Source organism: Myodes glareolus, chromosome 6, assembly GCF_982192425.1.
Source record: "Myodes glareolus chromosome 6, mMyoGla1.1, whole genome shotgun sequence".
Classification (NCBI taxonomy): Eukaryota; Metazoa; Chordata; class Mammalia; order Rodentia; family Cricetidae; genus Myodes; species Myodes glareolus.
In genome coordinates this window covers 56,507,141-56,522,340 of record NC_142031.1, presented here as the reverse complement: position 1 = coordinate 56,522,340, position 15,200 = coordinate 56,507,141, and the positions used below count along the sequence as shown (strand labels likewise).

At 49.9% G+C, this 15,200-nt stretch overlaps 1 protein-coding gene across 3 annotated transcripts in view; it reads right to left on the bottom strand.

The window, feature by feature from the left end:
* The window catches only part of Asap2 (ArfGAP with SH3 domain, ankyrin repeat and PH domain 2), a 155,909-nt gene that overhangs the window by 56,885 nt on the left and 83,824 nt on the right, over window positions 1–15,200 (bottom strand). For all 3 annotated transcript variants that reach the window (XM_048439776.3, XM_048439778.3, XM_085690838.2), the window contains 5 exons: window positions 10,805–10,879; window positions 9,690–9,739; window positions 7,894–8,023; window positions 5,330–5,415; window positions 134–209 (listed from right to left, as the gene is read on the bottom strand). In XM_048439776.3, coding sequence (XP_048295733.3) covers window positions 134–209; window positions 5,330–5,415; window positions 7,894–8,023; window positions 9,690–9,739; window positions 10,805–10,879 — 417 coding nt within the window. The remainder of the gene's footprint in view (window positions 1–133; window positions 210–5,329; window positions 5,416–7,893; window positions 8,024–9,689; window positions 9,740–10,804; window positions 10,880–15,200) is intronic.

The following is a 15,200-nucleotide window of genomic DNA, read 5'->3' as shown; positions in this document are numbered from 1 at the left end:
GTGGGGATGGCCTGTTCACACCGCCCCTTGGCACACCAGAGCCAGTCCCTGCCGGACAGCACAGTAGGCATGCACAAGGTTACAGAAATGGGCCCTGAACGGTGACACCACCAAACAGAGGGAGGCTACTCACTGTGTGGAGATCCGTGGAGAGCGTTTCAATCGAAGGCTTGAGGCTTTCTACGGCTTTGAGTCCATCCTGGAAAAAGCTAGGGGAAAGAAAAGGCAGAGATTGTGCGTCACGGGGGAGAAGGCTGTTAGCCATGAGACTATGGGAGGGAAGGAGGCGGGTTTCCTGGAAGAACAGAAATGCACACATGATTTGGCAAAACCAGAATAAAACGACAAAACTGTAAACAAACTGGAAAGGAATTGCAATAAGGCTGAGCATTTCCCCCACACAAAAGAGGACTTAATTTTAAGTTAATAAATGGAAACTAGACTTCCTGGACAGTGGCAGTGAAGACTTTGAGGCCAAAAAGCCACAGGGTGCAAACCAGAGTGCTTTTTAGAGAATTCTATTAGGAAACAGTCAAATAGGATACGGTACAAGAAAGAAACTGGGCAACTTTGACCCACATGAGTGGCCGGGCTCCACCTACACCGAAAGCAGGGTGGGTTTCAAGGGTTAGATAGCAAAAGGGATCTCCTAAAGCTAGGGATTCAGGGCTGTGAGGTCACTTAAGACAAAGGACTCAGGAAACCAAAGTTGCTAGTCTACAGCACAGCCCCAAAGCATGCCAGTCAGTCGTCACCGTCAACCTGACTGGACTTAAGATCACCTAGGAGACTCACACCTGGGTCTGGATGCAAGAGCTTTTATTTCTAGGGAGGTTTAACCAAGCAGGGAGACCAACGTGAACGTGGGTGGCATGATCCTGTGAGCTGGAGTCCCGGATGGAATAAAAAAAGAGAAAGCAAGCTGAAAGCAAGCGCTTGCTCCTCTGTCTGCTTTCTGACACCCTGTAGCCAGCTACCTCACCTGCTACCTGAACCTTCTCCTCTGGCAGACTCCACCTCCACACAGCAGGCGTAACCTCCCCTCCATGGCAGGCTTTCATTGGCTGTTCCATCAGAGCAAGAGAAGTGACTAAAACAGCCAGGCAACCAGAACTCAACCCTTCCTGGGCAACCTACAGCAAAAGCCGGATGTCAGAGGTGGTGTGTATGCACCCCGAATCCCAGCACCCGTATGGTAAGGAGAGAAGAGAATTGGCTAGAGGCACAGGCAGCGGCAGAGACTGTGGAAGGAGAGAGCCGGCTCCCCAAGTTGTCTGCTGACCTCAGGTCACCCCAAGGCATCAAGCATCACATTCCTAAGTGCAGAAACAAATTAAAAAATAAATGATAACTAAAAATCTGGAGGGAGGGAAGAAAGTGACCTGGGTCTCACATCTATATTTACTTAGGTGATTTTTTTTCCTCTTTTAAAGTCATCAATGGTCCCAATCAATGTGGCACCCTAAGTGTGCCACAAAACAGAAGGGTCATGAAAACAACGTAGCCAGTCACTCACCATAAGTGACGAGATATTTACCTGGGTTTAATTTTCCACAACACAGAACACGCTTCTGGATAGCAATTAATTATGTCCCCATGTCAGTGTGACCTGTCCGGGTATTTGTGGCCACAATTAGAGCAAACAACATCAGGTCCCCTGCCTCTCTGGTCTTCCTAAATTAACAAGGAAATCTTGAAGAACTGAAGAGCCACAGGCACCAGAAACTGGGCTGCTCCTGTGGTGAACTCGTGTGATCTCCATGCCTTAGTTACAGTTCTTTATATAATGACTGCCTTGCTCACTCCGCATTCTGGTAATGTAGGTAGGTCACAAGAGAAAGAGGAAGAGATAAACATAGGAGGCAGGGAATGCAAGTACAGGAAAAGGCGGTGCCCAGGGAGGGAACAGGTGCGCAGCCCTGGGCATCTGCAGCTTGGCAACTCTTCCCAAGGCAGACAGAAAGAGCAAGGGTGTAGTCAGGGGCTCGGGAGCCTGGCTCTCTCACACATTTCCTGGAGAGTACACTCAGAAGATGCAAACTTGGGCTAAGTAGGCAGTTTTCATCTTTGACAAACTTATGAATCCACCTATAATGCACCCCACTCCTGCTCCGACTCTCAAACATCCATCTGTCTGTGCCCTCCTTGTAGAGGGTACCAGGCAGACACCACAGCAGCTTCAAAGGGAAGGAGCTCAAGGGCTGCTTCCGTGACCTCTGTCCATCAGTCACTGTGACACTCAGAGGTGCATGTCCCCAAAGCCTGTTAGCATTTTCCCAAGCTTTAGTCAAAGGATATTTATCATTAGTATTACAAATCAGACTTTGTTCTCTTCCTATTGGACATTTTCTAGTCGATTCAACCACAGTTTTCGAGCCATGAAAACAGAACTCTTTAGATGCGATCTTTTCTCCTGGACCTCACACACTGTGCCAAGCGCCCTATGCTCACGCTACCATCGCACCAGGACGGGGACCCCATCTATTGAGGGTCTGCCCGTGGCACCCACCCCTTCCAGGCACGAAAACCGACTCCTCCACATCTTCTCTTCTCAAGCCTCATCAACATAGTGGTTGGCTCTCACAGCTCTGAGCAGTATGTTCTCAAAGCGCAAGGCAACTCAACACACACTCCCACCTGCAAGAGAGAGCGAGCACCTCAGAGAGTCGCCACCTTCTTTAGTTACTGTCCCAAGGGCTGCCCTACTTCCCTTGGCTATTACAGAACAGCACCCTCCCTCTCCAGCAGCAGAAGACGGACCTTCAGCTGCTCCAAGGATGCAAGTGCCTGCCTTTGCGTGAAACAAAAAACCAGTAACAACAAAATACTTAAAAAAAATAACCACTACAAAATGTAACAAGCAAAAATAAATGTAAAAAGCAAAATTAAGGTGCGTGGAAGTCATTCTAAGGATCTAGATGCCACGTGGAAGACAGCTGTGGTGAGGAAGTCGTGGGGCTAGGGACCAAGGCACCTAAAAGGGGCTTCACAACGTGCAGACCACACACGTGACCTCAGGTTCCCAGGGTCCGAAAGCCAAGCCTCGCAGGCTTTGTTTTGCCCCCAAGTATGAATTGAACCATGTGAGGACACAACCCCCACATTCGCCCACACCAGCCCTCAACCGAGGAAGGAACAGTTAGACTTGTATTTCAGAAGGTCATTGAGCTCGTGTCCATAAAAGGTCAAGCAATTCACTTTCCACAAGTGGCCTGTTGCTACCCAACTGATAGTCTGTGCAAAATAAAGAAGAAAAAGGAAATCTGAGAATAACTTTTCCCTAAAAATAAAAAACCAACGAGGAAGCAACCCACTTCCTACGCAGCCTGGCAACCGGGCTATGAGGACGGAGCCGTTGCTCCGATCTGTTGAGCAGGTCCTTGCTTTGAGTCTGTCAGAGGAAACCACGTTAAAAATTCTAGAAATTCCAGGTCCTCTAACTCTGGACAAGTCTTTCCCAGCTGATGTCCCACCTGATCACAAGCTAATAGAGTCACCACAGCCACCCTGAGATCAACAGCTAAGCAGCCTCAGGGCGAGCCCCAGAGTCCCCGCTGCACATGCGTAGCTGGTCCACACGGCATCCCCAGACACGGAAATGAATGAAGATGTTGCAGAGGCAAGGAGATGAGATCCTATCAGGGCTGATGCTCCTGAACCAGACGGTGTGTCTGCGCACAGGGGAAGCCAGAGGACCTTCCAGGGAAGGGGACAAAGTGTAGGCAGTGACGCCAGGCCAGGCCCATTCGGGGAGCAGCAGACAGGTGTGGCAACTGGACCTCTGAGGGATTTCTCAAAGGGCTTCACACTTTCCCCTCCAGCGGGGATCAATTCAACCATGCTAATGTCACCCCAGACTACTCTATGGCAGTCCACTGTCTGGGGCTACTCTTTTTAAATAATGTATTTGTTTAACTTTATGTGTATGTATGTGCACCTGAGTGTATGTATGTGCACCAGGTGTCTGCAGAAGCCTTCAGAGGTCAGAAGAGGAGTCTGATCCTCTGGAACTAGAGTTACGGGCGGTCGTGGTTCTAGAAATTGAACCTAAGTCCTCCGGAAGAGCAGACAGCGCTCTTAGCCATCAAGCCATCGCTCCAGTCTTCAGAACGCTGAGGCAAACATCCGATCCCTGATCCATCTCTCCAAGCACATCCTTTTATCTCAACACCTTGCATAGAGCCTTACATAAACAAGAACTCCATCAAAGTCTACTGGGTGAGTGAGGGAAGAAGCCATGGCTTGTGAAAAGCTCATGGGTGTGCACTCACACCAGGGGTCAGGGGTCTGGACTGGAAACATCCATAGCAAAGCTAAGTGCCCAGAACACGAATATTCTCTTTCATCCCCATTGACTTTCTAAGACCAGTAATGTATGCAAGTACTGGCTTAATGGAACACATCAAATCAACTACATATTCCCCCCTCTCTCAAAACCAACAAAATCTGAGATCCTGTGTCAGACCAAACAAATCGGCCCCTCTACAAAAAGGAAAATAAAAGGTATTTGACAACTGTTGCCAATTTTTAAATACTGCCTCCCTACTTCCATTTTTTATTGAGACACAATCCTCAAGCCCTAAGATCGCTCTTTGGAAGTGTACACTTGATGTCAGAATACTGCCAGTGTCTGCACCGGTCAGAACGTGTTGTTACCTCCAAGAGAGTACTGACTCCCAAGCAGTCAGGCCCCACACCTTCATTTTCTATGGGAACTGCTTACGCTGCTTTCTGTCTATAAATGTGCTTTTACTCCTGGCTTGTCAAACACAGTCATACAATGTGACCTTGCGTCTCTGCCTTCCTTCCCTCTACATAGTTAAGGTTCATCTGTGTTGTATTCTGGGCACTTCTTTTTTTTTCCCCCATGATCGATCATTCATTCATTCATTCATTCATTCATTCACAGAATCCCATGTAGCCCAGACTGGTCTCTATATAGCCAAGGATGACCTTAAACTTCCGCTCCTTCTGCCTCTACCTCCTAGGCAGACCAGGATTATGCCACCACATTGGTTTACATAGTGTTGGGAATTACTAACCCAAGAGTCTCTGCGTGCTAGGCAAACACTCTACAAACTCACCTGCAGCCCCATCTCACGATAATTTCTTTATTTCTCTCCCCCAGACACCCCAGTTCTGGGGATTAAACCTGGGCCCTCACACATACCAGGCCAAGAGTGAGTTACCACTGAGCTATGTTCGTTCATACACACACACGCATGCACACACACAGACACAAGTGTTTGTTCCGTCAACACAAAGCTACCCACTGAAAGCTGCCACCCACGGGAAGCATTCAGGAATACCATGAGAAAGAGACACTTACTTGCACTGGGCATGGAAGTACTTGATCAGATTCTGCAGCAAATCCACTCCTTTTTTAACCTTGATTTCATTGACCTTCAGCAGATACTGTTGAGAAAAAAGGGAAGGATGTGGCAGAAGTCAGCAGCTGGGAGCATCTGATGACATCAGGGGCTCTTTTGAAACAGGGTCTCCTGTAGCCTAGGCTAGCCTTAAACTCGCTGGACAGTCAAGGAGTACCTTGAATTTCTGGTCCCCTTGCTTCCCCCTCCTAAGTGCTGGGATGCGGGTATGTAACACCACACCTGGCTTAGGCAGGGCTGGAGCCTGACCCCAGGGGCTTGTGCACACTAGGTGTGCACCCTACCAACTGAGCCACACCCCTTGTTCAAGACTGACTTTCTGGACATCTATAACAGCTTGTAGTCCGGGCAGAGCTTGTGCTGGACACCAGGTGCTGTCTACAAACGTGACTAAATGGTTATGCTGGTCAGGTAACGCAACTTTTAACGACCACACATCCTACTAACTAGATAGTCTGCAATATATCCAGGCAGTACGAGCTTACTCTCGATGCATGGGAGGAGAATACCTGGAATGAATGGGAGTTTCTAACTGCCTTGGCTCTGACTATGTATTTTCTTCTACCCAGGGCCCTTTTCCTCTGTCCTCGAACTGATCAATGGCACTTTGCCACCACACCCAGTTTCAAGTCCCTTTCTTTACCAGATCCTTGTCTTCAACACTGTTAGCATCCAGTAGTTGAGATTTTGTTGCTGATTCAAAGCACTTCCTCTAAATGTGAGCACTAAAAAGGTGAATTTTAAATGAACTGTATCTAAGCCACTTCTAACCCAGAGAATCCATTAAGGACTGCTGAGCAGGAAGCCCAGGCATTATAAAATTCATTTGTCCCTTCCTAAAAGTGTCCAAAACAAGGACTCTATAAACCCCCTTCCTCTCACTGTGAGGTGGTGGATGGAGAGATGGCTCAGCAGTTAAGAACACTGACTGTTCTCTCAGAGGACCCAGGTTCAATTCCAAGCACCCACACGGCAGCTCACGACTGTCTGTAACTTCAAAATCTGACACCTTCACACAGACAAACATGCAGGCAAAACACCAATGCATATCGGGTGGTAGTGGCGCACACCTTTAATCCCAGCACTCAGGAGGCAGAGGTAGGTGGATCTCTGTGAGTTTGAGGCCAGCCTGGTCTACAGAGCTACTTCCAGGACAGGCTCCAAAGCTACAGAGAAACCCCGTCTCGGAAAACAAACAAACAAACAAAAAAGTCAAAACCCAAAAACAAAACAACAACAAAAACAAAACAAAACAAAACACCAATGCACATAAAATATTTTTTTAAAAAAAGAATCCTGAACACATCTCCTCTTCAAGACAGGATGGCCCAGGAAAACCTGCTAACCTGAGGTAAGCCCCGTGAGTTCCCAGCTGTCTCAGGATGAGCCCAAGTTCAGGAACCCTCCTAGGCCAGCTGTGCAAGCCAGTGAGGGGACAGGAAGCCGCTCTGAAACCATAACAACAAATTTTCTTCTCTCTGTAAGAACTGCCTATGTGTCCTTTCTCCTTCCTTTTTGATAGTTATTCACTCTTAATTGGATATCTGGCAACGGACCAAAATGATACAATCATTAATAAAATGTTTGGCAACGTAACAAGACTTACAATGTGTACGCTCTTTGACCTGGAAGTTCTACTTACCGGAACTTATTAGAAAAAGCAATCCATAAAGCATACAATTAGGAAGGAAGGTCTGCAAAGGCTTTCCTTTTTTTTTTTTAATAGTGCCCTGTTTAAGAGGGTATAACAAGTACCACTGGGCTGGGGATTACGGTAATGCAGACTCTAGGGGAGAGACGGGGCCATTTCCACACACACACACAAAGGCCTTCATGCTTCTTGGACTCTGATCTAGACAAAGGCTCCTGGTGTCAGTTCCCCCTTTGCCCTTCTCCAAGACACAGGCAAAGACCATAGAAAGCAAGACCCCTAGGGCGGGCGATGTGTGGGAACTGGATAGCAAGGATGCTGTGGGAGCCATGAGTGTCTTCTGCTAGCTCTTCACACCTCCCTTCTGCCGACTGCACAGGTATAATAAGAACTCCTAAAGGGATGGAAGAGGTAAATATTCTAGCCAACTCCTGTGAGAAAGTATGGAGGCCAGAGAGGACGCTCTTAGATTCCTGTGTGTGTTCCTGGGCATGTGGGTGCAGGTCTATCTGAAGGCCAGAAGAGGGTACCAGAGCCCTCGGATCTGGAATTACAGGAGCTGTGGGCAGCCTGGTCTGGGTGCAGGGATCCAAACTCTGGTCCTCGTGATTGAGCAGCAAGTGCTCTTGATCTCTGAGTCAGGTCTCTGCCAGTCCCTCTCTCTTCCTTGAGTGAAGGTTGGCTTTAGACGGACCTAAACCCACACACCAGGAAGTAGCCTAAGATCCCTCTACAGCAACAAACCTTCAGCCCAGAAACGTAGCCCGGTTGTCTGGTGGGGACGGCCACGCTGGAGAGGAGGTGTGCGCCCGCGGCCCAGCCTGTACCACCTTCCCCTGCCCGGCCCCTTACCTCACACATCTGTAGCTGGAAGAAGCGCCGTTCCTTCTCCATTTCCTCCGCAATTTCGGCCCCGCTGATCTCAGTGCGGATCATCCCGTGGAGCTTGGCGTGCTCCTTCTTCTCCTTCTCTATTTTGGTTCTGTGTGTGAAGGAAACGTGAAGGTGAGTCAGGAGGCCACTGGGCCCCACACTCCCCACCGGCCAGCCTCAGAATCATCTGCAGAGACGAACGCTCGCCCGCGTGGCGCTCTTCAAAGCAGGCGACCTCTTAACTCTCACAGAAAGCAAGCTGTGCATTGTCATGAAAACATGTTGGACTTGGCCTTCCCGCTGCTCACTCAACAGATACTGCCTAAGCACCTGTTGAGTCCGATCTGTGTCCGAGGAGGTGGAAGACCCACACACGCCTTGCCCTTGATAGCCAGCCTCTCGCTAGAGACCCTCACTAGCAACCTCTGTGTCGCAGTTAGCAAAGTCACACGCAGTTCTGGTTTCCAGAGTGCTCCTCACGACAACATCACGCTGTTCAACCATTCTCTTCCTTCATGTCCCTTCCCACAGTGACTTCATGCTAAGCTTCATGACTTAAATGTCACGTGTACAGTTCAGGCATAAACTGACCAGCTGGGCACACACCCAGAAACATCCAACACCAAGGGAAACAGTCACAGAGTCACATGGGCCACAGAAAGCACTGGACCTAAAGGCCTTGGAGGCACTCCCTGCCCAGCCTCAGGTCACACACAGAGTCACAGCTGGCATTTTCCTTAAAAGCTGTTTGATGATTATATAGGCTACTTGAGGGTTCCCCGTCACAGGAGGCAGTGTGTGTGTGTGTGTCTGTCTGTGTACGTGTGGAAGATGCACGAATGCCAGCCCTTTGCTCTTCTGTCTGGCACATGAGGTCAACCTGATACTCTGAAGGCAACAAGAATGTGAAGGACTGGGAGGTCAACCTGGTACTCTGAAGGTGACAAGAATGTGAAGGACCGGGAGGTCACTCGCCAGGGACGTTGTCTCGAGAATTCAGGCACCTCAACTGACCTTCAGCAGAGGGAGACCATGGTAGAGGTCTCAGCGTCACTGAGCCCCAAGCACTACCTCCCTCCCTAGCAACAAAGAAAGCAAGTAAAACTGAAGCCCTCGGGCTGGCAGTCCTAAAAACAAGAGATCTGATATTTCAGATAAACAGAGACCCAGAGCTAAGAGCGCACTTAAAAAACAAACGAAAGAACAAAAAGACACCCTTGTGTGTGGGGGTGCGCCTGCCTGAGTCTGTGCGCGTGTCCTGGTGGGAACACGCTCAGAGGGCAACCTCAGGGGTCAGTCGCTGTCTTTTGCTTTATGTGAGACCGCGTCTCTCGTTTGCCCCTGGGGCGACCTGGTAGACAAACTTCCAGGCACTCTGGCCGTCTCCACTTCCCACCTTACCCCAGGACAGTGCGATCACAGCTGGCTTTTCACACGAGTTCTGGGGACTCAAACTCAGGTCTTCACGTTTGCAGTCAGTGGTTTATCCCGTGAGCCATCCCCCCCCCCCACCAGCTCCAGGGGTCTGTTTGTTTATTTAATGAACCTCCAGGAAGACCTATGTGAAACCGACACGGCAGAGCTTGCTGGACGAGGCCACCCTCTCTGAGCACAGACCACAGACACACCTGTCACCATGAGCCCCGTGACACAGCTCGAGGAAAATCCTTTCCTGGATTCGGTTTATTTAGACAGTCCCTTCCAGCAACTAAATCCTGATTTAAAACTGAAATCTCAAATTGCCGACATAACTTAAAACAATAAAAAACACTCACATTTTGGTTTCATAGTCCTTCCAAGCTTTATCAAAGGGCTTTTTCAGATCCTGCAAACAGAGGGGCAGCGAGTAAGTTTAATTAATCATTAACTTCTGTGTAAGACAGACATCCGAATCCCTAGACTGGTTCGTACAGGCGCTAGCCTCTGGAAGAAGTCATGCGTGGGATCCTACCCTTGAGACTAGGGGTGGGCCGGCCAGCCTTTCTTCCTTTCCATTCTTTCCCATTCTAAGACATGCATTATACAACATACAACACCACACACAAACAGCAGGTCAAACAGCATGCACACCGCCCGTGTTCACTTCCACCCCCATCCCAGTGCACCCTGTATCCCTGGGCTTCCCTTCTGCACTCAGGGTTCAGAGCTGGGGTTCACGGTCTCTAACGGGGCTTGGCCTTCACATCTGTCAAAAGGTTCCCACACAGTTCTGTATCCCTTCAACAAGACTGTTTTCTGTGTTTAAACTTTGTGTCTCCAGGGGCCATGGAAGGTCTCTGTGAAATTGCCCTCCCGATCCTGACAGTCTGGCCCAGGGCGTGGATCCATTCTTCCACTATGGGACATGTCTTTTCTCTGCAGATGGCAACCTCCTACCCCTTGCTTTTTGTTGGTTTATTTCCTGGTAAATCAGCAGGCCTGATTTCCGGGCCTGTACAGGGAAAACGCACCACATCCCTTGCTGCCCTAACAGCTCTCTCCCTGCCTGCTTTGGTACGGATACAGCAGGCAGTATCTTGGGGTCTAGGCAGAGGTCCCCAAGATGGTTCAGACAGGCTAGGGTCCTTTCTAGGGGTAGAGCAGGAACACGACAGCAAGAAAATCAGATTCCCGCGCCTCTCCGCGCTCCTGCGGCGCTGCGGAAACCCTCTGGTGTGCGAGTCTCCAACTGGTTTGTTTCCCTCTGTGTTCTCCCTTTACCAAGCTTGCAGTGCCAGCAAGAGAAGAACTCACAGGCCAAGCGGCATGGCGGCGCTGCATCACGTGGAATCAAAATGCCAAATGAAAGGAAAAAAGTGAACGCTATCCCTGTGGTCACATGCAGTGGGCAGGGTGACAGCCATAGCCACTGTGACCCCCATGATGTGCAAACTCTGAGACTCGATCATACCCCTTTCACGCCTTTCAGGTCTCCTTTCAGCAGACTGTCCAGAGGGAAGGAGATGATGTTGTTCATATTTTGAATCTAAAAAGGAAAAGCACAGAAGACAGTCAACGCCCTTTCTAATCCAAGTAAAGAAGACAAGTGTGTTGGGAAGAGCGCTGGGAATAATTTCCCTTCATGGACAGCCTGGCCAGCAGGGTATGGTGGCCTTCCTCACTCATTCATTTTGCTTCAGAAGTGAGCACCCAGCTAACGGAAGACCTGGATCTGTACGGTTCCACAAGAACCTTCGATTGCTAAGATGTGGGAAGTTGTCACCACTAGTGAAACGTAAACCTATCTCTGAACCACCAATCAGTGAGAGAATCGCTCACTCCAGGGCCTGAAACAAAAGGGCACAACCCACTTCTCAACGACACTGCTGTCAGCCCACTCGAGGCAGTGTGGGGGCCCAGCCGGCATGCTCCCAACACGGGAATGAGAGGAAGGCAGATCCAGAGGTTTCTGTCTGCAGGGAAGGCGTGAGCAAACGCTGAAGGCGGTGAGCGAAGAAATGAGGATGCAGGGTTAGACGGTAGAGCGCAGAGGAGGGCTGTGTGCCACGGAGTGTGAGAGAGGGCGCATGCGTGAGTACGGTATGGTTATCAGTGTCCGGGAAAGTGTGTATGTGTACCCGTCTGCTGGAAAAAGGAGAAAGCAGAGAGCCAGGAAAAGGAAGGGCAGAAGCCAGGGAGCCAGACCCTTGCTCTCCTTGCCAAAAGAAGCCAGAAATGCTGTCTTGAATTGTCATCACGGAGTGAATCTTAGGGAATAAAAACCTCCGGACACACTCGGAGTCTGCCGTGAACAAGCAGGGATGCTTCAAGGGCAACTCACATCTGAGTTAAGTGAAAATAGCAAACCTCCAGCCTGGAAGCACAGATGCGAACCCTCGACCCCAAGTTGCCTTCCCATGTGGGAAATAAGCTTGAGATACACTTCCTCCCTCCTAGGCTCAGCCCACCCGCGCCCCCACCCAATCAACACAACCTCTGTCACACTGTGTCAGCAGGTCCCATGTCTACATCACAGAAACGGATGGGAGGCAGGAGAAAGGACGGGAGAAACTCTATTCATATTCAACCCCAGCGAAGGGAACTTAACATTTCAGTATAGTTACCTTGAACAGGGAGATAAAACATATGCACCATTTAAAAAGACAATCTGGAATATATCTGGGCTTGCCAGCACCACCTTTAATCCCAGTACTCAGGAGGCAGAGGCAGGTGGATCTCCGTGAGTTCCAGGGCATCCAAGACTACATAGTGAGATCCCCTATCTCCCAAACAAAAGATAATTTGAAAGGTGGGTGACCAGATAGTAATACCAGAACATAAAACTTTAATTACTGTGTGTAGGCATGTGGGTGCCGTGGCATGTGTGAAGGTCAGAGGGTAACGTAAGGGAGCCGCTTCTCCCCTTCTACCATGTAAGTCCTGGGGATAAATAAAGTCGGTCCTCAGGCTCGGCTGGCAGTAGACATCTTTACCTGCTGAGTCATCCATCTCCTTAGGCCCTCGGCACATGAAACGTTCAAATGAGCTTGGAACTCGCTTGCACAACACTGCAAAAGCGCGCCATGATGCTGGCATAAAAACAGAAACAACAACCAAAAAAGAAACCCCCGTGGCCAAAGAAGAGCTTTATTAACGGCTGCCATTTCCAAAATGATTTTTTTTGAGTAACCATTGCTTTAGTATCAAGTGAGTCAGCATTTGTCATGGGCCTGGCATCAGCCCAAGGCACACTGAAATCTGCCATGGCCTGTAAGGATTAACCTTAACGGATCAACTTTTAAATACCGCAAAGCCCTGTTGAGAGTGAGGCCTGTGGATGCCAGCAATGAACCAGCCTTTGCCTGTGATGAATCCCTGGGAGCAATCACACCTGGGTTTCCACTGTGAACAGACAGGAAGTACCCGTGTTAGAACACAGAGTTCTGTAGGGGCTCACCCTTCCCTCCTGCATGACCAAGAACAAAAGCTTGCTACCTTGGCTCTACAACCATCCTCGTCCCTGTCCCCTCTACTAACCAGCTGCTTCACCTGGGAATGGTCCCCAATGCACCTCTGCTCCACACCACACGGCCACGCTAGGCCAAAGAGTCTCCGCCGACACCCATATCCCAGCCACCCCATGCCTCGGTGTCCCTTCTCCTTACAGAGGCACTGCATCTCTCGCTCCCTGTCACAGGCTTCTAGGCCCTGGTTGCCCCAAGCCCTCCTTCGCAGTCCTACCAGGCTTACCTAGGAACAGGTTGCTAAGGAATACCAAATTGCGAATTTGTGCAGAATATGACTGGCCCCACCCCACGTATCTTATCGGTCACTTTTCGTCTCTCTCCATTCAGCCTCCTGAACTCTGCTTTTCCAATTTAGTGGCTCGTCCTCAATCTGTCCCCTGGCTGCAATGTCCTCTCTTGTCCTCACTGTCCAGTGCTATCTCCCTCCCAGCAGGACTCAAATGCCACCTTTCCCAGAAGGAAGGGATCATCTCCTTCCCTCCCCTATCACTCCCTAGATCCCCAGACTTCCCCTGTGCTGAATTTCTTCTGGTACTTGGCAGGTCCTACCTGCATCTGGTATGTTCTAAAAGCCAGCGCTCCATGCTCCCTCTCATGAGCACCACGTCTCCCAGCATGGGGTGTGGCCCGAGAGTGGTCCGATCAACAAACATCCTCTGACCATCCAGACATGAGGCTTCAGTTACAGAGTGAATTACATCACTACTTTTAAATCGAACAAAGGTGTGGTGGCACATGCCTGTGACCCCGGCACACTGGAGACTGAGATGGAAGGATCCCAGGTTCAAAGTCAGTGTGGACATTGTCACAGTCAGAGTTACTATTGCTGGAATGAAGCACCATGGCCAACAGCAAGTTGGGGAGGAGAGAGTCTGTTCGGCTTACACTGCCACATTGCAGTCCATCACTGAAGGAAGCCAGGACAGGAACTCAAACAGGGCAGGAACCTGAAGACAGGAGCTGATACAGAGGCCATGGAAGGCGTGCTGTTTACTGGCTTGCTTCTCATGGTTTACTCAGTCTGTATTCTTAGAGAATCCAGGACCACCAGTCCAGGGGTAGCATCAAAATACAATGGGCTGGACCCTTCCCCACCCATCACTCATTAAGAAAATGCCCTAGAGACTTGCCAACAGCCCCATCTCACTGAAGCATTTTTTTCAGCGAAGGCACCCACCTTTTCCAATGACTCCAGCCTGTGTCAAGTTGACACCAAATGAGCCAGCACAGCTGCTTAGCAAGACCCTGCCTCAACATAACACACAACAACAGCCGCAGCAACAACAACAGAAGCAGAATCGACTGTATTATAACAAAGGAATAAAGTTCATCAGTACAACCATGAGTTTTCTAGGTCCACTTTGCAAACAGCTGGCTAAGAGGGTTAAAGAACTATGATAAACTCTAGGGCCAGCGGTGTAGCTCGCTTAGGAGAGCACTTGCCTAGCGTGTACAAAGTTCAGTTCCCAGCACGACACAAACCAGGCACACTGCCACACACTTGTAACTCTTCACTCAGAAGAAGGGTTAAGAGTTCAAGGCCATCCTGGCTAAGTTCAAGTCCCCCCCACCCCAAACAAAACAAAACAAAAACAGGAAAAAGAGAAGGGAGAGGAGGAAGGTGGGGAAAAAGGAAGGGAGGATTGAGGATTGGTGCTGATAGCAGATTGATCAAATAGATTTTAATACAAGAAGAAGCAGTCAAAACCTCTAGGAAAGAGAAGCGTCAACAATCGTGGGTATCCACACACACTGGGGTGGTACGCTTTTCTCATCTTGTTTGTTTGTTTCGCTTTGCTTTGTTTTTCGAGACAGGGTTTCTCTGTGTAGCCTTGGCTGTCCTGGAACTCACTCTATAGAGCAGGATAGCCTCGATCTCACAGAGATCCAACTGTCTCTGCCTCTTTGAGTGCTGGGATTAATACGGCACGACCACCCAGCAGGTTTTTATCTTTGTTCATTTAAGCAAATCTTCATATAGTCAAGAACATCTTAAGCGACACACTGGGGACAGGCCACGCAGTCCCTCGTGCGAGAACATCCAACAATGACAACAGTGAAGACCTGTGCACAGGGGGGTCTGCGCAGCCTCAGGGGGTGGCATGGGGGTGGGCGCAGCCTCAGGGGGTGGCATGGGGGTGGGCGCAGCCTCCGGGTGTGGCATGGGGATGCGTGCAGCCTCAGGGGGTGGCATGGGGATGGGTGCAGCCTCCGGGGGTGGCATGGGGATGTGCGCAGCCTCAGGGGGTGGCATGGGGATGTGCGCAGCCTCCAGGGGTGGCATGGGGATGTGCGCAGCCTCCGGGGGTGGCATGGGGATGTGCGCAGCCTCCGGGGGTG